The sequence below is a fragment of the Rhinatrema bivittatum genome, chromosome 5, assembly GCF_901001135.1.
Source record: "Rhinatrema bivittatum chromosome 5, aRhiBiv1.1, whole genome shotgun sequence".
NCBI lineage: Eukaryota > Metazoa > Chordata > Amphibia > Gymnophiona > Rhinatrematidae > Rhinatrema > Rhinatrema bivittatum.
In genome coordinates this window covers 357291800-357316448 of record NC_042619.1, presented here as the reverse complement: position 1 = coordinate 357316448, position 24649 = coordinate 357291800, and the positions used below count along the sequence as shown (strand labels likewise).

The 24649-nt window shown below is 44.0% G+C and overlaps 1 protein-coding gene across 1 annotated transcript in view; it reads left to right on the top strand.

Moving 5' to 3' along the window:
- Positions 1–23301, top strand: part of COL4A2 (collagen type IV alpha 2 chain) — a 367855-nt gene extending 344554 nt beyond the window's left edge. Inside the window, exons 40-48 of the mRNA XM_029604712.1 lie at positions 304–429; positions 1052–1168; positions 3311–3472; positions 5894–5992; positions 9656–9802; positions 9932–10048; positions 12456–12647; positions 21468–21754; positions 22981–23301. Of these exons, the coding sequence (XP_029460572.1) occupies positions 304–429; positions 1052–1168; positions 3311–3472; positions 5894–5992; positions 9656–9802; positions 9932–10048; positions 12456–12647; positions 21468–21754; positions 22981–23235 (1502 nt within the window). The 3' untranslated portion in view covers positions 23236–23301. The remainder of the gene's footprint in view (positions 1–303; positions 430–1051; positions 1169–3310; positions 3473–5893; positions 5993–9655; positions 9803–9931; positions 10049–12455; positions 12648–21467; positions 21755–22980) is intronic.
- Positions 23302–24649: the final 1348 nt, after the last annotated feature.

Genomic DNA, 24649 nt, shown 5'->3' with positions numbered 1-24649 from the left:
CCGGGCCGAGACACTGCAGCCAGCACCTTTCTCTGGGAGCCACCGTGGGCACAGGGATTTTTTTTTTTGGTAAAGCTGGTTTTCCAAACGGAGAAGGGTCAACAGTGTCGTGCCCCAGGGATCCGTTCTGAGACCCGCGCTCTTTAACATAATTCCTAAAGGAAATGGAAAGGGGGCGCGGCAGCGAAGATGATCAGATTCGCAGAAGACCCAATATGTATTCAAAGGTGTTACACCCGCAGCTGTGTGGGCTTGCTTATCTCTTTATTTATTTATTTATTTATTTTTTGCTCTCCGAAACAGGCGCAGATGCGTTTGGAGCTCGGGGTTTCCACGGCACCCCAGGTAGAAAGGGTGATGTGGGCGAGCACAGCACCGTTTCTGGATTCCCAGGCGCTCCGGGTCCAAAGGGATACAAAGGAGATCCAGGTCAGTTAGGAAGTGCGGCGTTTGCCGTTCATGATATCCATCGATTTAACAGGAAGGCGATGCAGTGCTCGTCATAGTGGCGCGTGGGGGGGGGGGGGAGGGGGGGGAGGGGGCCGAGACTCCCGGGGCATCCGACTACAGGGGGCGAGCTGAAGGAACAAAAGCATCGGTGGCAGTCTGATAACCTCCCCCCCACCCCCCCCCCCCACCCCCCTGATTCCTTCACTCGCCCGCCGCAATCCTAAAACAGGAGGCAGAGAACAAGGCCGTGCGGGTGCTCAGGCAATTCCTCCTTCCTCCCCTGCTAGGGCCTGACTGACGGTTTAGGACCACATGGTTCCAGGCGCAACAAAGGGGGACGCCCATAACTCCTTTCGAAAATTCACTCCCTAGGGCTGAAGTATCAAAAGGTTTTATGCACATAAATGCACTTTTGAAAATTGCTACGATAAATGCCTTTTTTTTTTTAAGCTCATAACTTCTTTGAAAACGACCTCCCGTGATTCTAACCATGCAAAAAAAAAAAAAAAAACTGTTGGTTTTTTGTTTCCAGGTACCACATAAAAAATACTGTATATATCTCGGGGCTAATTGTTTTATTTTATTTTGGTTTCCCTAAAAGGTAAACCAGGCATAGTGGGTGACACTGGGCTTGATGGCATTCCTGGCTCCCCTGGATTTTCTAACCGATCTGGATTCTCTGGAGAAATGGGATTCCCAGGACCGCAGGGCAATCCAGGTAAACCTGTGACACTGGGACGCCTCGAAGGCGGGAATGGAGACAAGCCACCTGTAAAAGGCTCATGAAAGCAAGATGTGCAAGCAAGGAGGAACACGTGACCGAGGCTCACCTGTTGCCCAGCACCTTGAGAGCCTGAAAACTCCCTTAGCCAGCACTCGGCGCTCGGCTACTTTTAGCTGTACAAAATGGTGCATTATACTTTGCGGCGGTTGCCACACATTGCGGGATGTACCCAGCAGGTCCATGGGCGCCCAGATGGCAAGGGCAGCCAAGCCTGTAGAAATGCACATGGCATCCCAGCCGTGCTAGTAACGTTTTTTTTTTTTTGTTCGTGCACATGCTTACTGCTTGATTTTTTTTTGGTTTTTTTGTTCTGTTAATATATTTATATTCCTGCTGGAAAACCGCTTTCGATCTATTTGCAGAAATGCGGTATAGAAACAGAAAATAAAACTAAAGCGGTAGTGAAGGTAACAAAAGGCAGCTTCTTTGAAAACTGAATTAAGCAGCGTCTTTCAGCATGACGGCAGCTCGGGAAGGTTTTCCCAGTGTTTCTGTGGGATTTTGGTAAAACAAAAAAAAAATACTTTGAATAAAGTATTTTAACCCCATGTTGTTTAACAACTGTACTCAGTGGGGTAGATTTTCAAAGGGGTACGCGAGTACCCCCCCCCCCGAAAACCTACCCCAAACCCCCCCTGCGCGCGCCGAGCCTAAGTCCCGGGGCTTCGTAAAGGGGCGGGGGAGGGGGCGTGTCCGGGGTCAGGGGGCGGGACCGTGGCACCAGCCCAGGGGCGTGGTCGAGGCCTCCGGACCAGCTTCTGGGTCGGGTGATGGCGCGCCAGCAGCCTGCTGGCGCGCGCAGATTTACGCCTGCTGAAAGCAGGCGTAAATCTGCCAACAAAGGTAAGGGGGGGTTTAGATAGGGCCAGGGGGGTGGGTTAGGGAGGGGAAGGTGCGGGGGGGTGGAAAGAAAGTTCCCTCCGAGGCCGCTCCGATTTCAGAGTGGCCTTGGAGGGAACAGGCAACGCACGCCGGGCTCGGCGCATGCAAGTTGCACAAATGTGCACCCCCTTGCGCGCGCCGACCCCGGATTTTATAAGATACGCGCGGCTACGAGCTTATCTTATAAAATCCAGCGTACTTTTGTTCGCGCCTGGTGCGCGAACAAAAGTACACGCTCACGCAATTTTATAAAACCCGGCCCAGTGAGTAAAAGCTCCTAAAGTTTCGACAAGCTGCTGTCATGTTTGAATCAAAAACTAAAGAAAAAAACATGAGGGTAGCAGCAGGATTCCCTGGAAGGGATCGGCACCATCTGATGGGAGCTGCAGGAGAGCCTGAATGTAAAGGCTTGGCTCCTCTTCCATCCCATATCGATAGACAATCTGTGCACCATGGCCATGCCAGCCTTACCATGGCTATCCCAAGAGACTATCCTGCCGCCCAAGCAGAAACTGCCAGAGCAGTCCCTTGACTTTCATGCATTTTATCCCGTTATCTTGTGCGTACGTAAACAGGTTTGGGAATATGCATATTCTCCCCACAGCGTGGTGCAATAGAAATCAAACAGTACCCCAGGACATGCTATAATGGCAAAACCGAAGGTTGACCACCTTTTAGTCTCATTTTATTTTACTTGTTCCCACTTTTTCATGCTGGATCCCCCTCGGCAGTCATCTAGTTATCCAGCTAAGTAGTGGCCAGTGAACGGGGCTGGATATTCAGATGTCACCCCTTAGCCAGATACATCCCTACCTATCCAGCTAAGGGGTGCTGAATATCCATCTCATAGTCATGAACTTCTCCCAAAACCCGCCTAGGGGTTTTCCTATAGCTGGCCCTTGGCGTATCTGCAACTAATTTTAGATATACACAGTCTTCTAAGGGTCTTCTTACTCTTGTGCCGCTCATCCTTTCATTAGAAAAACCTTTAAAAAAGTTCAAATATATGAATGACTTTTGGTGGAAGTTCAGACACACACACCTGTCTCATGCCTGTGTACGCTTCCCCAAGAGGCGTTAATCCGTACGTAGACCATCCCTGTGTCGATCCCAAAATTCATAATCGAAATACAGGATTGTGTTTTCGTACATAGAACCCAGCTGTCTCTTAATGAAATAAACATTGGATTTTAGGTCAGCCGGGACCCCCAGGTAGACCTGGATTTCCTGCTCTATCCGGAATTAAAGGCGACGTGGGGCTTTTTGGCGTGGTTGGCGAGAGCGGACCCAAAGGAATTAGGGGAGATACTGGATCGCCAGGTTCAGCTGGTATCTTTGGATTTCCTGGAGTAAAAGGTAAACCTTACAAAATAATTTTGTTAGAAATGTTAACATCTGTAAGTGGGGGTGGGGGTGGGGGACAAGCAGAAAAAGGAGAAGCGCACGCTTAATATTTCCAGATTACGCTGAGACGTTTTACCCCCATCTTCCCAGCCCCTCCGTTCCTGCAATGCCAGCTTTGAGATAGGGGGGAAACGCAAGGTGAGGATTCTGGGCCTTGATCCACATGAATCAATTTAAACTTTACTTAGCCCCTCCTCTGGGGCCGGTCAAGCAGAGCCGAACCAGACCCAAATGACAGCTTCCACGCCCAAAGGATGGGTTAAAGGAGAAATTTGGAAACCCGGTTTTTAAACCCTCTCTGCGGTGAAGCGCCATGCCGGGGCCAGTCCAACGGTCCGTCCAGCCCAGCACCCTGCCAGTCCCTAACCGGGAAGTCCCTCCCTCCTTACTGCCGGAAGTAAGTGGTGGAAATGCCCAAGTTATGCCACGGAATTTTAATTCAACTTAGGTTTCACCACTTACTAATTTGCATTTTCATGCCTGCGCCAATAACAAAATCAATTCAGACTTCAGTCTCTACCTTGTCTGATAACCAATTTATTAATCCTGTACAATTGATGGCATCAATAAAATTACCACGCAGAGAGAATATTTCTAGTGAATAATCAATACATGGACAGTTTGAAAGCCCTTAAAGAGACAAGAATTTAAAACACAGTAGGACCTGAGCACAGGGGCTTGAAAAAGGACATTTGGCTGCGTTTTCAACCTGGTTATTCCACACAGTCCCAAACCAGACTCAAAATGTAGCTGTGAAAGGATGCCGGAGCTATCTGGGAGCTCAAGCGCCCCCCCTGGTCCCTCAGGAAATAAATCTTTCAAAGCTTCCCACACCGTCCCCTTACAAGTTCGGCCTCTCCCTCCGCCGTCCCCTTCCCAGCAACACAGAGGAGGCAGACATGGCCCTCACAGCCTCCTCCTCCTCCTGTCCTGCTCAGGTAACACGAAGGAAGGCCGAAGCCCACTCAGATCAACACAAATTTTAAGGAAAACATCAACTTGAATAGCTCTTTGTGCACACCGAGAGAGGGGGGGGGGGGGGGTAGCCTGGTCATGAGAGAAATAGGCTATAAACCAGGATATTACTTCTCCCACTGATGCATGTGACCTTAGGCAAGTCCCTTTACCTCCCATTGCCTCAGGTACACATTTAGTTTGTAAAACTGCATGAAATTTGTTGAATACTCCCATGGATTAGGGCACTCTATAAATAAATCAATGCAAATAAGAACAAAGTATCATCTGGGCTCTGGGCTTACTGAACATATCCAGCAGATACCATAAACCCTACAGCAGGAGTCAGCAACCCCAGGCTGGCATGCCTCTCTCTCTCTCCTGAATGCCAGGGCCGTTTGCAGTTTCAAGCTGATCTCACAAATTCTGAAACTGCTCACGATGGATAGGATAGGCATGACCGGCTCTGGTCAGGAGATCAGCCTTTTCCCCTTGGTGCAGCAAGTTCTCTGTGTGTGGGGGGGGGGGGACCCTTCTCTCTGGCACAGCTGGCTTATTTTGGGGGCGGGGGGGGAGGAAGAACCAGCTCCTCATGCTCCGGTGGCTGGTTCTTGGCCAGGTCCCCCCTCTATAGACCAGCAACTCTTCTATGAACAATGTTGCCCTTACTGGGGGGCCTTAGCCCAAAAGGTTTGCCAACCAATGCCCCAACTCAAGGATGAATTTTAATCAACCCTTCCTTTACAACCATCTTCGAATCATGGAAGGTATACAGGCCCTTCTACACTGTCATCCTGGAGCTTGTGTTGAGGCCCTCAACGATCCCATTTGTACGAAAAATCCAGTGCTTTAAAAAATATCCTCTAAAGTTGTATTGAATATTTGTTGTGTCAACCTGCGTGCAGTTGCCAGTACCTTCTCCATGTTCTGCTCTCATCCAAGAGTAAATTCTGTATTTTGGAAAAAGTAACGGCGCTTTCCTTACCACAGCAGGAAGTAAAGCAGATGGCTAGGCATGGTTGCTACTAGAGGACAGTCAGTAGGTCTTTCCTCCTACCACTGACAGGACCAAATGGGATTTCACACCATCCACTCTTACCAGACAGAAATTGACAATCGGCAAGCGTAACAAAAGATAATGGAGCTTTTTTCAGTGGTCACATTCAGCCTTAATGCACATCGATGTGACAGTAAACCGTAAGAATGCAAGAAATATCTGACACCTTCACACCAAACCCCCCTCTTGACAGCTCCAGCAGCTCGAAGAGAAACCAGATGTGCCTACTGATATTAGAAATGAATGTAAACTTGCCCTTTCTTTTCTCTCTGATAGCCTATGGCGGAGCCAGAAAATGCATGCTAGCTTCATGTTAGTGTGGAAATACGAAGTAACCGAGACATTGTCGGTTGCAATTGTAGGTCTGAAAGGTGAACAAGGTCTCATGGGCTTCATCGGCAGAGCGGGCCTTCTCGGTGACCGAGGACCTGTGGGACCCAAGGGCGACAGAGGATCTTCCGGTAGGTAGCAGCAGCTGGGGGGGGGGGGGGGGGCTGTGTCTCACATTTTTACTGTCGAACCCTGACTCTCATGAAACAGATAAGTTCTTTAGTACTTTTCAATTTTGAAATGAAATAAGAAACGAGAGAGAGTAAAAGAGTTTCCGGGATTTGAAGTGCTGTTTAAAAGTAAAAACTTTAAAAAAAAAATAATATAAAATGGAAAAAAATTCAAAAGAAGTAATGAGGAATGAAATGAAATTAAACTGCTAAAAAAATGCGTGGCAGTATATCATGGTTTAAAAAATAGAGGTTACCCTATGATTGCAATTAAAATTGGGCAGCCATATTGGTAGTAGTACATAAAAGTAAAAGACGCCGGTAGGCGGAAGTGTGCACTAGCCCTGGTATGAGGGTATTCCTCAAATTTAAAACCATGGCTTTAATGTGACTTCTCTTTTTCGATGTTATCTTTTGGTCGCATTGTTGCCAGTTTTTTCGATTTTTGAACATTTTTACTGTCGGCAAGGCTTCGTTCTCTTCCGACATGGCCTGACGTTCTCACACTGGTCCTTTCAGCAAGCTTACAACTGCTATACATGTGATCAAAGGCTGCACGTTTGCTTGACTTGGATACTCTAAAACCCGTCTTATTACAGCAGGTTCCATGAGATTGAGGAATTTATCAGAGTAGGTAATACCGAATGTATTTTAGAGCTTAGGCAAGGTCCTCAGTTTCTCCTAGCAACTCGGGAATAGATGCTATGGGGTAAGCCTTAGGAAATTCTGTGGTCAGTAACTTTCTGGCAGGTTTATCTAAATGTATGCACAAGCTGCATTTTGTTATAATAAAATATATTCCTTTACAAACGAGCTTGCAAACCTTTCTTGTGTCTCTAATTTGTTTTATTCTGGGGGGTTTTTTTCATTCTCTTTCCTTTCTCTGTTCCAATATTTTTCTTTTTTTTTTTTTCCCTGCCAGTTCATGTCTTCTGCCTGCTTCTTTCTCTCGACTCACGTCTGTCTCCTTCCCAAAGGTTGTTCTCGCACCTGCCCTCCCCACGCCTAACTCCTCCATCCCCTGTCATCCTTCCCTCTGCTCCCCTGCCTCGCCCCAGCCCACCCCAGAATGGGAGTTGAGTAGCAGCAGCCACCGCACATCTGGCCAGGGGTGGGAGGGCACAGAGCTGAAGGAGGAAGGGAGCTGGTAGCAGTGCTGAATGAATGGGATGTGGGGGTGGAGGGAAGGTAGTTTGCCGTGATTCTGCAACCGAAGACCAATTTCTGTGGCATTGCAACAAATTGAGAGAAAACCAGTTTATGACCATGAGGTCCAACTTAATACATTTCTGTATTTAGATACTCCCTTTTTTTTGTCCTATCTAATTCAAATTTAAGCTATGGGACACACGATAAACATTATTTTAAATCCAAAACAGATGGTGTATGGAATCAGCATATTGAACATAATAATGTGTTACATATGCAACACTCAAGATTGGCATTTACAAATTCAAGAATAAAATGTAATTTATGAAAATGGGTTTAATTTTAGACTGGCATGTTATAGCTTTTAACCATGTTTGTGTGTGTGAAACAAAACTCCAGTTTAATTACTTTGCCAAATGCAAAATCATGGTCAAAATGAAAAAAGAAAGGTTACATTTTCAGACATTGCTGAAAGACACATCGGCGACATCCAGCCTAAAATCAAAAAGCTATAATTGATGGCTGCAGGATCATGCACGCCTGCATGAAAAAACGTCTGGGTTTTTTTAATCTATTGCTTATTGGATTGCAATTTTCATATCATAAATACCTATAAAAGTAGTATATTTCTGGAGCTAAAATGATGGAAAATACGATCATTTGTAATGCAAAGGCCTAGTTTTATCCCTACACATCATGATGTTTTAAAACCATATTACCGTAGTTCAGGGGTGGGCACTTCCGGTCCTTGAGGGCCACAAACCAGTCTGGTTTTCAGGATATCCCTAATGAATATGCATGAGAGAGATTTGCATGCACTCTGCCTCAGTTGTATGCAAATCTATGCCATGCATATTCATTAGGGATATCCTGAAAACCAGACTGGTTTGTGGCCCTCGAGGACCGGAATTGCCCACCCCTGCCGTAGTTTGTTCTCAGTTGATCTGGAATGCAAATTCAAAGGGCTTTGATGGTTTGCCCAAAGACTTGAAAGATATTCAAGAAATCAAACATCTAGAGGGCAGATAAAGATATCTGACTCCACTGGGCACTGTGTCTCGCACAAGATCTATTATTTAACTGAACTTTTTTACAGGCCCCTTAATCCAGTGACAAAAAAATCATTGCTCAAAGCAATTTACAATAAATATCAATACTTGTGCAATCATCAAAAATTCCAGAGTAGATATGCTCAGTATACAGCGTACAAAACTCAAGCCAAGAGCCAAGATAAGACTACCTGTGCCAGGACCCACCCCCCAAAATAACCTTATGCTGCACTCTGCCTCCCTCCCCACCTGTCTCCTGCCAGACTGCTTTAAGCAAAAGGTTCCTGCGGGCACCGAGCGGCAGCTGCAAGGCGGCGAAAGGGGTAGAAATATGAGTGCGCGCAAGTGAGGAAGGAGAGAAGAGAGTGGTAAAAGGAGCAAGAACCGGAAGACTGCAAGAAGTTGCGAAGAAGTGCACGATCAGAAGGGGATGATAAAGGGGGTGAGAGAAGGAAGAAGAAAAAAAGACTGCAGGAGCAATGGAAGCAGGGTCCCTCTGATAGTGCTAGAGAGTTAGCGTTATGGCCTCCATCCCTCAGTCCTCCCTCTCTCTCTCTGGCTCTGTCCAACCAAGCAAGTGCTCCACTGCTGTCAGCCTTCACGTTTTGAAAAAGGCAGCGTCCCCTCCCACCGACGCTGCCCTAAGCGGCCACCCTAGTCCTGCCTAACGGTCGTGCGGGCCCTGGATGGGAAGGGGTTGAATGAGATGACTTGGGAGGGGTGAAACGAGCAAGGGGATGAAAGACCAGAGGGGGGGGGGGCGGGATGGGCTGAAGGAGAAGATGGGAGGGGAGATGAGGAGACCGAGACGAGTAAAAAGACAATTGAGAAGAAAAAGAAGCACCTTGGGGGGGAGAGGGTGACAAACTGTGGTGAGAGAGGAGAAAGAAGCGGTGGAAAGGAATAAAAACCGAAAAACGGGGAGAAAATTGAAAAAGGAAAAAATGATTCAGACTCGTACAAGCGGTTGGAGACGTATTTTACTGGAAAGGAACACATTTTAAGACTTGATGGATTTTCAAGAGAAATGAGAGGTGCCACAGAAGCCTTTAACATCTCTACATCTTATGCAGTCTTCATAAGCAGAGGGGCCTGCTCTATAACAGCCCCCGGGGACCCTCGGTAAACCTCCGTCCCTGACGTCGCCTTCCATAAACCAAGGCCTCCATGTCCTCTCCCTCTCATGCTGGACGCGGGGGACGTTGGGCTGCACGTTGGCCGGCTCGCGTCCACAAAGTGCCCTCCTCCCACCATCTCTCTCTCTCTCTCTCTCTCTCTCCTCTTTCCACGCATTCCTTTCACCTTTTCGGCCCACAGGACGTGTGTGCGTTCATCTTTTTCTTGTGTTTTCCGTCTTGTGGGGATTTTGTTGTTCAATCGATTTATATTATTACCGGTACAGCAGTATCGTTTTATTTTTTCCTAGGTTTTCAAGGCCCGCCTGGCTCTCCCGGGCTTCCTCCTGAGCCCCAGGCTGTGCGGGTCGAGCGAGGTACTCAAGGCCCTCGTGGCATTATCGGCCCTAGAGGTGTCCAGGGTGAAATGGGGCCGCACGGATTGCCAGGGTCTCCAGGTATCATTTAGAACCTTATTGCATTTTTTTATTTTTATTTTTTTGCATCATAAAAAAAAAAAAGAATTGTTACTGTCTAGTGAAATAGAAATATTATTTGTTGTTGTTTTTTTTGGTTTTTTTTGTAAGGCTTGAGAGGGGCCGCTGGTAAAGAAGGTTTACAAGGCATCGGGGGCAAGCCTGGTCCTTCTGGCGCGAGAGGTGATCAAGGATCTTCAGGCTTCAGGGGCCCGGTAGGAGACGAAGGTAAAGGAAATGCAAAGGCCTGGTCTTCCTCCTAACCCGCCTTCTCCAGTCTCTTTTTAAGTCTAATTTTACTTTTATGTTCTTATCGCGTCAGCTTCATGGGCTCTGCCGTTTCTCTGTCATCATTTGTCAAGCAAAGTGCTCGTAACCCTCCAAGCCTGGAACTTGATGGTTCTGTTCTGCATCACTATTGGCCTGCTTATCCCCAAATGTTCAAACTCTGGGAGTTAGATTGGCCCTTTTTGAAAATGTGCTGAGTGCCTAAAATGTATCCTCCTAGTTTCACTGGGCCCCTAACTTTACCAGGCAGGGGAAAAAATGAGATGTTTAGCACTGATGTTCAGCAGTGGGCATCTCAGTTAGGATCCTAAATCTAGGCAAATTTTCAGCCACAAATGTAGGCTTTTAAGTGTGACTGAAAATAGGCACATAATTTAGGAGCTAAGCTTTTTTTAAGCATATTGGCCTCTTTGTTTTTTTTGCAGTCTGTGCTTAAATTTGTAATTCCACCCTGACACTTTGCATTCAGATCTGGTCTCGTAAGGTATTCTGGGGTTTTCTTATGTATTCCCCTTCACCTATGCGTCATGCAAATTATGCTTGCCCTTCTTTACACAGCCGTGTTCTCAAAATCCTGACAACTTCTACTGGTAAAGACTAGGAATGTGCAGGAGAAAAAAAAAATTTGTTTTCGTTTTGTTTTCAGGTGGGTTTTTTTCCCCCCCCTACAACTTTGTTTGTGGATTGTTTAATTTCCATTTGTGAGGGGGAAAAAAAACCCTCTTCAGGCATAACAACTGTCTGGTGGCTTGGTGACATCCCATACAAGAATGCAAGCTGAGCTTTGTATCCCACCCTCTATGCTCAGTAACTGAACCGGTGCTTGTAATGCCACATGTTTTTTTTAATTTTTTTTTCTTTAGATGATTTTCCTCACCTGAGGGGCACTTTTAAGTGTAACATTGAAAAATATATGAGCATCTCGACAGTTATAGAGAGGATGATAAAAAGAAATAAAATAAAAAAAATCAACCCACCCATCCCATCTACATAGTTACCTGTCTAGACTGCTAAGGATCTATCCTACCTGCCAGCCATAGTGCATGACTGCATATAAGATATCGCACCCTCTCCGGGACAGGTTATGTCAGCTTCCTCCTCAGTCTTCCACCGTCTTGGTGGATAAATGTACAAGATCACACTTACTACCCTCCCGTCCCATATCTACCCATAAGCCTGTTACCCTAACATGCAGCCTGCCAGACCGACCTACCTACAGCAGTGTCTGCTTTTCGCGTAGGACTTCCTTACTGTATTTCAGCCTGCCAGAGAGCCCCAGCTGGTTTTTTGTTTTTTTTTTAAATTCTGTCACTGCAGCCTGCGTCCATATTCCATGCTTGTCTCCCGAATAACAAGTTTAAATACTTTCCAGTGTACCCATTTTCTTTTCAACGCCATCTAGTTTCTCCAGTCTCTCCTTGGGATGATATCCACCCACACAATCCTAGCTCAGAAGGCATAAAAGCTGTTATCAAAGTCTTTTCTAACTCCTTCTATGAGCTTGGTTCCCTTACAAGGCCACACAGTTGTTACCTCCTAGGTCAGGGATGGCCAACTCCAATCCTAATGAACCACAAACAGGTTTTCAGGATATCTAATGAATATGCATGAGATAGATATGCATACAGTAGAGGAGGTGCATGCAAATCTCTCATCATAAAATATTATGGATATGCTGAAAATCAGGCCAGTTTGTGGCTCTCTTGAGGATCAGAGTTGGTCACCCCTGTCCTTGGCGAGTCAGAATGAGATGGAGAAGAGGGTCTGGTTTCTCCCCTCCATATTAAAGTTGGTCATTCCTCACCTTCCCGCTAGGTATATGATTATCCCTTATGGTGCTAATCCTAAATATGCTTACCATATCCTCTCTACAGCTCGCATTTTGGCCCAAAAAAAAAGCCTCCATTGGCCTATCCTGGCCTGCTGAGCCTGCTGCTTGCTTGGAGTACCCACTCATCAACAACCCAGACTTTTTCTGGGGAACCAACCTGCTTACCCCCGTGGCCTGCCGTGGTACTAGGCCATGCTTCTGCTATCACGCCAATGTACGCCATACTTCATTTTTCAAGGAAGGGATTCCTTGGCTTTAGCTGAAATTGTGTGCAGAATTTAGGTTTGTAAAATAAATAAATAAAAATCAGGGTTTCCATAAGTACAATGAGCCTGATGTATTACGCAAAATGTTAGAGTAGCCATAATAAAACAATTTGAGTCTTGTTGATGTCTTACTTTTTTCTTCTTCAAGGGACAGACCATTCTGAATTTCAATGTTCATTCTCTCCCCTCCCTCCAACTATATCTTTGCAGTGGTTTCAGCTCTTTTAAAATGTCTTTGGTTTCCCTGAAGGGTCCGCTGGTCGTCAAGGTCGTCCAGGAGCACCTGGCATGCCAGGCCGCAGCGTTAACATAGGCTACCTTCTGGTGAAGCACAGCCAGTCTGACCAAGAGCCAATGTGTCCAGTGGGAATGGCTAAACTCTGGAGTGGTTACAGCCTGTTATATTTTGAAGGACAGGAAAAAGCACATAACCAAGACCTGGGTACGTATTGATTCTGTTATCTCAAAGCGTGAAGAGACTTCACTGCTACTCCTTACCCCTGTAGCTAGTACTAGACTTCTGCTACCGAAAACATTAAGAAATGTCTTTTTTTTTTTTTTTAAAGCATGGACAAATTTCAGATTCTCAGGCTGATATCATTCCAAGGGCAAAAATATACTGGCATAGAACAAGGTGTCCTGTATATAACCATAAAGAAAATAGATGGCGCAAAACCATCTGGCATAGAACAAGGTGTCCTGTATATATACTGTATATATACTGGCATAGAACAAGGTATATATATACTGTATATATATACTGTATATATACTGGCATAGAACAAGGTGTCCTGTATATATACTGTATATATACTGGCATAGAACAAGGTATATATATACTGTATATATACTGTATATATACTGGCATAGAACAAGGTGTCCTGTATATAACCATAAAGAAAATAGATGGCGCAAAACCCCTAACACATCTACCCTGTCAACATACAAAGGATTCTTACATCACTACAGGACCGCCATTCTACAGAAAAAAAAGGAATACTATGCAAACAAAATACACCATTTCCAATACGATGCCCAGGCCCTATTTGCTTACGTAACACAAATCACGAAATCTACCCCCCCACCTATCCCAGACGAACAAGCTCTCTCCAAGGCCAATGAGCTCGCTTCATTCTTTCAACAGAAGATTTTAAACACCCTCGCCCTCCTTCCTCCAAACACAACAACTCTCAAGTTAGGCGAGAATCCTAACTCTCTTACTAGACCCAAATTTGACAGTTTCGAATCAATCTCCACTAAAGAGATTGAATCCCTTCTAAAAAGTCAGAAACCATCTAGCCATCCGGCTGATAATATCCCATCGAGACTCCTGCTTCTCATCCCAAATGCGATCTCAGGACCTCTGACCAGCATCATAAACAGCCTTCTAACCCAAGGAAGCTACCCAGACAGTCTAAAAACCGCCTCACTCAAGCCCCTACTCAAGAAACACAACTTAGACCCCAATGTACTAGCTAAAAATTAAAAATAAATAAATAAATAAATAATTTCAGACCCATCTCTAACCTCCCATTCGTTGCCAAACTAACGGAGAAACTGGTAAACACCCAACTCTCTGAATACCTAGAAGACCACAAGATCCTATACCCTTCGCAATATGGTTTCCGCAAATCACGCAACACGGAAACCCTCCTTATTTCACTTACAGACCATATTATTATGGGGTTAGACAAAGGACACTCCTTTTTATTAGTCCTGTTAGACATCTCGGCGGCATTTGACACCGTCAACCATTCCATCCTGCTGGATCGCCTAGCAGATATCGGCATCTCCGGATCTGCCCACAACTGGTTCAAGTCCTTCCTCAGCAATAGGACTTTTAAAGTCAAAATCAACAATAAAGAGTCTAACAAAATCAACTCTTGGTGTTCCACAAGGATCCTCCTTATCTCCAACCCTCTTTAACATATACCTTCTCCCCGTCTGCCAACTGTTAACAGATCTCAACCTAATTCATTATCTGTACGCAGACGACGTACAGATTCTAATCCCCATAACAGAATCAATCTCAAAAGCGCTCACCCATTGGAACAACTGCCTACTATCCATCACCAATCTACTCAACAGCTTAAACTTGGTCCTCAACGCCTCTAAGACAGAGCTTCTCCTCATCTCCTCAAATGATATCAATATCCACCAACCAACACCACTCAACTCTCAAATCACATGTAAGCAGGTTAGAGATCTTGGGGTGATTCTAGACAATCGACTAAACCTAAGGAAAATGGTCAATACAACAACGAAAGATTGCTTTTACAGATTACAGGTCCTAAAACGACTTAAACCTCTCTTATTCTTCCACGACTTCAGGACAGTCCTCCAAGCGCTACTGTTCGCCAAAATAGACTACTGCAGCGCCCTTCTACTAGGACTCCCCAAATCCACTACCAAACCTCTGCAGATTCAAAATGCGGCAGCAAGATTGTTGACCAGTACCAGCCGCTACGAACACATATCACCAATTCTCAGGAACCTACACTGGTTACCAGTAAATTACAGAATTCTATACAAATCAATCACCTTAATCCATAAAACCATCCATCATCAACTTCAACTTGACCTGGAAATACCTTTCAAACTCTACTCCTCTAACAGACCAACTAGAGACATTTACAAAGGCACTCTTAATGTTCCCCCCACTAAAGCCACACGCCTCGCTACAACCAAAGACAGAGCCTTTTCGATAGCAGGCCCTTCTATCTGGAACAGTATCCCATCAAACCTCAGACTGGAGCCAAGCCTTTTAACTTTCAGAAAAAGACTTAAAACCTGGCTCTTTCACCAAGCCTTCCCTGAACCACCAGACAATCACTAGTTGGCCTTCATTCCTACCTGGTCTGGCTCTCCGTTTCTCAAAGAAAAAAATAAATGGACTCTGAGACATTCAGGTTAAAGTACCGTTCTTAAGTTTATTAACTTGTACACGCTATGGTAAAATTACTTTTACTGGCCTTTCTTCTTTCCAGCTTGTTGCAAGCTTCCAAGTTCTCGCCCCCTGTTGATTGTAACTTTGACTTATTCCTACTTATTGTTATCTTTCGTTTACGTGAATTTGTTACTCTAGTTTTCTTTTTTCCCTTTGTTAAACTGTAAACCGATCCGATATGGTAATTTACTATGAAGGTCGGTATAAAAAACTGTTAAATAAATAAATAAAATAACCAAGCACATAGGTGAAAACACCCCTACACCAATTCCAAACAAATCACAGTACCTTTCCAATAAATAACTTGCAGGGTAAGAACTCCAGTGCTATTTGATGACCCTGCAGCTTGGCACGAGTGATTTACAGGGCAGAAACATTTTCCTCTAATGGGCGATAGAGCAGTTTACCTACATGATTATCTCAAACTCATAAAATTTGTGGAACAAAGCTAATTCATGCCACCCGAAAGCTGCCCCAGGGACTAGTGGAGACCTTTTCATCAGTACAGGCAAAAACACCACCTTCCAGCCCCATATGTGACTGCTTCAAACGTAAAAGCCCTGTTGCTCTCCAAAACTCTGTAGTGTCCCATGCAGCCCCTTCTGCGCATGTACAAAATGTCTCAGCCCGTTCAATGATGCTTTTATATGCACACATAAAACCTCAAAAAGGCTCCCCCCAGTCTGAGCACCCGCGAGCACCCGCTTCCTCGGGAGGTCTCATCGATGTTGCTTACAAGTTCTGACCCTGGAGTACCTGCCCCATGCTACTGTTTTACAAAACAAAAGTTACCGTCTAGCCATTCCTGGGCTCAGAAATGCTGTAAACTCCAGCAGGATGCTCCTTTCCTTTTCCCAAATGCTGTGAAGCTATCCCTGTAAACCATCCACCCTGTAGTGGTTGCGAACTCTTTTAGGGAGGACGTCTCCTCAAATGTTTTATTAGATCATTCATTCTGTGAGCGTCATTTACTAAGTTTTCTTCCTATAGACAAGAAGGGGGGGGGGGGTAACTTAGTAAATGAGGCTGTATAGCTAGTGAAATCTTGGATTTATAGTATTGTCCCTTGAGTGGGAATCTGGTGCAAAGCATGAATAATAACTTGAAGAAGGTGTATAGATATGTATGTACGTACACACACCCATTCAGTACTTTTCAGCTCTTTGAGCAAGAAATGTACAAAAAAACAAAAACCTGACGTTTGTGGAAGGCAGTCAGTCAGTCATTCTTCTCTCGTGCTGCCTTACCTTTAGATCATGCCTTGGAATAAGGGGGGGGGGGGGGGAGTAAGAGCTGTATAGGAAAGATTTAAAAAAATGTGCAGGATGACTAAATTACCTCAAGCTCCAGCAGTTAAGAGCTATGGAGAAGGAACTTCTCTGCTAGCGTTATACGTTCTCCTATCTCTCCCCCCCCCCCAATAAAACAACACAGCAACATCCGTGTACGGGAGGGGCCTTCCAGGAGGTCATTGTTGAATTATTTAATTAAAAACACAGTGCTGGGGACAGCTCTCAAAATATGAAGTTAGGAGCAGCAGAAGCGGGCTTATAAGAAAATGGAGACACATCAAGGCTGTCGCTCATCGCCCCGCTACACATCAGAATTATGACAGTGTGGCAGCGGTGAAAACTCACAAACATCCGACCAGAATTTGAAAGCCGCTCAGCTTGGATTTAAGGCGGCAGACACAGCTGCAGTAACAGTTACAAGATCCCTCATGATGTTTCAGAAGGAGACTGCTCTATTGCAGCACATTTGTTCAAGCTGCCCGTTTCCAATGGGCGCTAAGTTAATAGGACACAGTAGAATCAAAGGGAATTTTTTTTTAAAGTAGGGTCTCTGCCTTTGGGAGCCCCTAGTTGGGCAGCCTAGCCCAACTTCTCTTCCGCATGGGCTTCACACAAGGCTCTCGTCATTGCAATTACCTCCAGGAGAATATGGCCCCTTTGCTTCTAAGCCAGCTAGCAGGTGTCCCAGAAGTTCTTATAAACATCCCTCCCCCTGATGGGGCTACAAGTATTTCTTGCCTTTTACAAAAATTTAATCCTGACCATTTAAAAAAAAAAAAAAAAAAAAAGTACTACAGCAATAAAATTGAGAAGTTCGCTAACAACCCAAGAACCTTATTCTCCATAGTAGCAAATCTCACCAATGACAAACAAGAATCACCCCTAAGTCTACCAGAATCGAAATGCTCCACACAAAATCAACACAATACCAACATTTTACATAAAAAAAGCAGCCAACACAGTCTCCCCAACCTTAGCTAAGATTATAAACCTATCCCTAAAAGAAGGAACAATCCCAGATATACTAAAAGGAGCAATTATAAAACCAATCAAAAAAAAAAAACAACCAGTGACGCCCCTGATCCTAAACAACTACCGTCCAGTCTCAAATCTACCCTTATTAGCCAAATTAATAGAAAAAACGGTACAGAAACAAATAGCGGAACACCTTGATAACAATAACTTACTATATCCGTCACAACATGGATTTCGCAAACACTACAGTACCGAGACACTACTCCTCTCACTTACAGACAACAGCCTAAGGTTTTGATAGTGGAAAACAATACATTCTAATAATGTTAGACTTGTCAGCAGCCTTTGACACAGTAAACCATAAAATTCTACTAAAAGGACTAGAAGAGATTGGACTATACAACGAAACAAACTGGTTCAGCTCATATCTAAAAAATAGGTTCTTTCAAGTTCAGATTAACACATTATCAGACAAATTCAATCTTGAAACAGGTGTACTGCAGGGATCAGCCTTGTCTGCAACCCTTTTTAACATATACATGCTTCCATTATGCCATCTACTAGCAGGATTAGGAATCATACATTACATCTATGCAGATGATATTCAATTAATTCTACCAATCGAACACAATAGAAAAAACATTAAATCTAGCTAACATGTACCTAGACATCATAAAACAACTATTAAACCGAATGGAACTAGTGATCAATATTGAAAAGACAGAATTTCTACACTTAGAAAAAATATCGAAATCATTCAAATCCCAATTATACTCAAAAACAACCAGAAAATAGAACTAGCGGAAAAAGTAAGGAACCTTGGAATAATAATGGACCCCAAAATTAATCTAAAACAACAATTATCGCTAAAAGTAAAAGAAGGCTATGCTAAACTCATAATCCTCAGAAAACTTAAACCATTACTAACTCCTGCAGATTTCAGAACAGTGCTTCAGGCACTAGTTTTTGCCAGTATTGATTACTGTAATGCACTTTTTCTAGGACTCCCAAATACAACAATAAGACCACTTCAAATTCTACAAAACACAGCAGCGAGAATACTAACTGGAAAAAAGAAGAGACCATATAACAAACTCTGGCTGAACTTCACTGGCTACCCATAGAACAAAGAATAAAATACAAAGCACTATGCACCATACATAAACTAATACATGATGAAAAAGCGGACTGGCTAAACACTGCACTATGGTTACACGTACCACACAGGAACCTTCGTTCAGCAAACAAAGCTCTCTTAACCATTTCCTCAGTCAAGACAGCAAGACTAACACAGGTAAGAGAGAGGGCACTGTCTTTAGCAGGACCCATACTCGGGAACACAATGCCTTTGGAGATCAGATTACAGAGAGACCCCAAAACATTCAAGAGAAGTCTAAAGACATGGCTTTTTAAACAAGCCTTTTATAAAGAGACCGGAGAATAGAAAATACATTGGAATAAACAGAAGAGCACCTGCACACAGCACTATTCTCATAAATGTGCATTACAATATTTAAACAAATTGAGTACACAATAAAAGTAATTATTACACAGTAAATATGATTTATTTTGACCTGTAAAAGTACCTTCTAGGTACACCTGGCCAGAACCTACATCACTAAACATTTGTACATATTTTTATGATTTAATGTAACCGAAACTTAATGGCACCTGTTAGAATGTACTATAGTACGCTTACTCCAAACTTATGTGCCTACTTGTAAACTGTTGCGATGGTATATAACTTAGCGACGGTATAGAAAAGACTTTAAATAAATAACTTTCTGCAGTGCTGGACTAGCAGCTTGTCCCCTACAACAATATTTTGAATGGTCAGCTGATGGCCATGATCTGTGGCAGGACGGGAAAAAATGCATGAACATCATACAAGAATATGGGGATGAGTTTGTTCCATTTTGTCTATAGGGTTGTTTGTCTGGCATGGGCCAGTCAGCTGGGGCTCCTGACGCCCTGGAAAGACACTTTTCAATGTCACATATAGGTTTTACAAGCCTTGGATGAACTACTCTGTGCATAATAATTTGGCATGCAGTGAGATAGCAAAGTGGGAGAAACCTAAGCCTCACTACCTATTGTGTTGTAGGGTAGAAATGTACGAATAGCTTTGGGAGATGGTACTTTTTCAGCATTCACATATCTCAGACTAAAAAATTAATTTGTTTTGGGAAAAAAGAGAGACAAATGAAGGCAAATGGATGTTTTGATGAAAGCATTTCATAACTAAAACCATCATTTTGCAATGAATAAGTCTGGTAACATTTCTGAACAAGAAGTTTCATTGAGCCACTATCGCCTTTACTATACTGCAATAAAATCTTTCAACTTTTTACTGTCTGTTTACTTTAAATTTCACTTTGTGTGTGTTCTCTGTTTAATACACAAAGAGATCAGACATAGGAGACACCATGTCTGTCTGTCCATGCCAACAGTGTTATGGGGGGGAGAGACAGGCCAACTGGCGCACAGACCCAAAGCCAACACCCACAAGGAAAACACAACCATCCCACCATAATCCTAAAGGGAGTACAGGTTGCCACTCATTTAAAATTCTATGTACTTGATTTTTGAGATCCACGATGGCACTTAAACCCTTTACGGCACAAGACTGATCTCTCTGTTTCCTGAAGTTTTTTGCTTACCTTTGATAATGCCCCATGCTGGTCAGAAGAGGAAGGCTCTCTCTGCGACCACTCTGGATCAACCTCCTCTCAGCCCAATGGATGCCTACGTTGTGCGAGAAATCATTGTATAGGATGAGAAGTTGTCGGGATCTACCCGATGAGGAAGCTTGCTTACCTCTTCCCCAAACTATGCAACATCTTTTCCCCCCGATATCACTTCTTCTCCCACAAATCCAGCGGCAGCCTGCGAAGCTGACTGGGTGTCCGGATTCACCGCAGGCTGACGCCACCCATACAATTAAGTTTTAGGCACAGAATGCAGAGGCAGTTGGTAGCGCTGCGTTTTCAGATCAGACCATGTTCAGTGGTGTTGGGAGTTATTTCTGTTATGAGAGGAATGAGTGCAGTGGAAGTAATATCTCACGAAATTGCTATTACAGGAGTTAGTTTCAACGGCGTAATTTTCATTGGTGAGGCCTGCTCAGTTTACATTAGAAGCCATTTGGGAGGCTATTGAAGGCCTTGGCATTTTTCTTAGTGCACTATTGAATCCCGTAATGTGTACATTTGCAGAGCTTTAGAGCTCTCTAAAAATAATATGGCTCAACAAATAGACAAACCTAATCAAGATATCCTTCATGTTAAGCCCCTCCAAGACTCTGTCATAAAGGAAAATTTGTTTTTGTCAAACAAACTTGAAAACCTGAAGAATATTGGGAGCAGGAAGAATCTCAGGTCTGTTAATTTCCCAAGTATCTGTTTAAAAGATAATTTATTAGAGGGACTGAAGATCCTGACCAAGCCGTCCCTCCAGTCTCTTACTATTTGCCCCCAATTTAAGAGGAAATAATTTGGATATAAGACCACAAGTCTTGATCTCATCAGATCCCAAGTAAATCTTACTATTTCTATTCTTCCTGAGACATCAAATAGTGAGCCTGCAACTCTGGTGGTTACAATTTCTTCTTGCACCTGACAGATTGGGGGTTTAGAGATACTTTTGCTGGTCTGTAATAAAAGATTTTCCTGATGTGTAGAGACAAAGGCATAGGAAGAGGCGGCAGTTTCTCATGAAGCAGGCCAGAGTTTTGCAATTAGGGGCATCTTTTGCTAGCACACACACATGTAATAGTCGCCTAAAATATAAAGACGCATCATTTTCTTGCAGCAGACTCATTTCCTGAATGGGGAAAGGTTTACTCCTACAGTTTCAGGATCATCGTAGTTGATGGGAATCTGTGCTGTACTAACCGTGATCTGACTTTTTTTTCACCTCTTAATAGTTTTACCTCATTTCAGATTTGTGGTTTTTTTCCTCTTTCAAGAGGATTCTTGAAGTGTGTATATGAGAAGTATAAATAAATTTAAAAAAAGAGTTAAATTCTATTTTTGTTTTGTTTTTACAGGGCTTGCTGGATCCTGTTTGCCCCGTTTTAGCACCATGCCTTTCCTCTACTGCAATCCTGGTGACGTCTGTTACTATGCCAGCAGAAACGACAAGTCTTACTGGCTTTCGACCACAGCTCCGCTCCCCATGATGCCTGTGGTTGAGGAAGAAATTCAACCTTACATCAGCCGCTGTTCGGTCTGCGAAGCTCCCACCATTGCCATTGCCGTTCATAGTCAAGATGTTTCCATTCCTCATTGTCCCGAGGGCTGGCGCAGTTTATGGATTGGCTATTCCTTCCTTATGGTATGTAAACTCTCTAACCTTTCCCCCAGCAAAGCAAGGGCCACCGTGATGTTACTAATGCTGCTATTTATGTAACTGTTCTTTTGCATGGCACGTTATATGGATGCCCTATCGAACCTCAACATCCTTCTTGACATAGATGCTCTAACCTCATTCTTTTCATCATATTTGGTTAACAAAAGTCCATGGTGGACGTGCATTTCGGTCTTGCTTCTTTGCCCAGTTTGCTGTTGTGCATTTCACCCTTAGCCTATTGATTGCCCGAGAATGGATTCATGCATCCATCAATTTCAATAGATTAGCATTGCATACTCCTCTCCGAGTCTAGCGGAGCAGCAGACCGGCTGAAAGGCCACGGAGGAGCAAGGAACTGGCTACAGACAGCTCTCATAACCTGCCCCGTCCAGGCTCCTACCCCCTGGAGCAGTATTACAGGTTAAGAGCTGCAGGACCAGATCTGCCCCCCCCCCCCTTCTCTAAACAAGAAGTGCACCAAGTGACCAGGAGGGAGAGGGGACATCAACACTTATACTGCTGCCACCGCCACAAGGAGAGTATGGTGAGGGACTAATAAGATAAGCGAGAGAAAATGAGATGAGATAACAAAAAAGGAGAGTGATTGGGGGGGGGGTTAAGAGCAGAGCAAGGCAGCATTACTGGAGCCAGCTTGCCTCGCCACCGAAACCAGCAAGACGATTGATGGCGGTAGGAAAGGGGCTGCTTTCTTCGTCCTTGTGTGCCACTAAGAGCCATGATTTTCTGTTCTTTGACTACAAATAGTTGTAGGCTGCTTCTAAGATGGCTCCTGTGACACCAGCCGACCGAAAGTGCCCCCATCATCGCTAAAGGCACAGGCACGTAATGGCAACTTTCAAACAGGAGAAGACAGCCAAGCCCCTTTGAGAAGGAGCACAAAGTATGCGCATTTAATAAAAATTTTAAAAAAAGGGCTCTGCATGCTTTGCACCTACTTGTGCAGAGGTAAAATACCATGCGTATATTTTAAAATCAGGGTGTGTGTGCGGTGTGGGCCGTCCCCCCAGGCTAGACCCACCCACAGCAACAGCACTTTGTAGACCACGCAAGCTGTGAGCCACGGGAGGGAAGAATTGATGGACATAGAGCATTCTGCTATAGGGAGGAGAAGCTGCGGTTACTGCAGACCCCTGGCAGGAGTATTTTTTTTTAACAAGGACTCCTCCCCCCTTTCTGTCCTCTCGTTCCAGCACACCGCCGCTGGCGCCGAAGGCGGCGGCCAGTCCCTCGTCTCTCCCGGAAGCTGCCTGGAAGACTTCAGGGCCACGCCTTTCATCGAGTGCAACGGCGCCCGAGGGACCTGCCACTACTTTGCGAACAAGTACAGCTTCTGGCTGACCACCATCAGCCAGAGCTTTCAGAGCTCCCCCTCCGCCGACACGCTCAAGGCAGGGCTGATCCGAACTCACATCAGCCGCTGCCAAGTCTGCATGAAGAACGTGTGAAGCCACCCCCAGGGAATCTACAAAACTACATTTTTTTCTTTAAGAAAAAAAATGTAAACAAAAAAACAAAAAAAAGTTTTGGTGCTTATTTTTTTAACTTATTACCTCAAAAGCCAAATAGGATTTCTAATCTTAAATTAAATATGCAGCTCAACCACTTATCAAATGGTGGCCTATTAGCGATCTGTTTTGCCACACTGTGTTACAAGTAAGTTGTATCTTTCCTTTGCAAGTTTTCCATACTAATTTTTGCAATTATGAAAAAGCTTTCTCTTAAATTTCATGTTTTTATAAAAATGTATTCTGTTTCACCAACTGCAATTCTCCAGAACAGAATTCTAACAGCTGTGCTTTCATGATAAGTTATATTATAGCAAGGAAACAAGAAAATATCTTATAGTATCTATATTTTATATTAGAGTTAACTTTGAATGCCTGTACTCCCACTCACAAATCCATACTTGCCTCCTGAATTACCATAGTGGATTAGAGTTCATTTACCCTTATTCTACTACACAACTGTTAATGCTTCTTCAAATGTTACCCTACTATTTGCTGTACATGATTTTTTTTCCACATTCCTGGTTATAGTGATAGGGCCACCTATAGGTAAGATATGTCTGTAATAAGTTAGAGAAGTTGATGGGGGCATGTAGTTTTGCACATGGTTTACTAAATCCCCTCATGGAAGTACTTACTGGGTGTCATTTTGTCACGGTCACAGCCTACTTGTGGCCAACCATGAGGGAAGGACCACATTACATTAACCCACTAGCATTTACTAAATTGGTTATTTACTCTCTCAAGTAGGACTACAGGGTACTCAAAGTTAGCAAGTAGCTCATTTAAAACAAATTGAAGAAAATTCTCACTCAGTGCATAGTTAAGCTCTGGAATTCATTGCCAGAGGATGTGGTTACAACAGCTCGTGTAACTGGGTTTAAAAAAAGGTTTGGAGGTTCCTAGAGAATAAATCCATAAATTGCTACTAATTAATAAGCAATAAGTAGCTTGAGATTTATTTAATATTTGGGTACTTGTGACTTGGATGGGCCACTGTTGGAAACAGGATGCTGGGCTTGATGGACCCTTGGTCTGACCCAGTATGGCATATCTTATGTTCTTATGCCACAATCAAGGCATCCATAAAGTTTGCCTGTTCTACCACCATACCTTATAAAAATTTATACCCTTCACTAGGGTCGATTTTTACTGTAATGTGTGAATAAAGTTTTACAGAGCTTAGTAGGGTCACTGGAGTTTTACCATATTCTTGTTTGGTGTCATGGCCAAGATAACAGTTAATCAGTATCCCCCACTTGGAGCAATGTGTCCTTAGGAGTACCCCTCACAGCAAGGAAACTACATGCCAACTTCAGATTGGGGTGTACAAGGGGGTCTGCGTTAAAGGCAT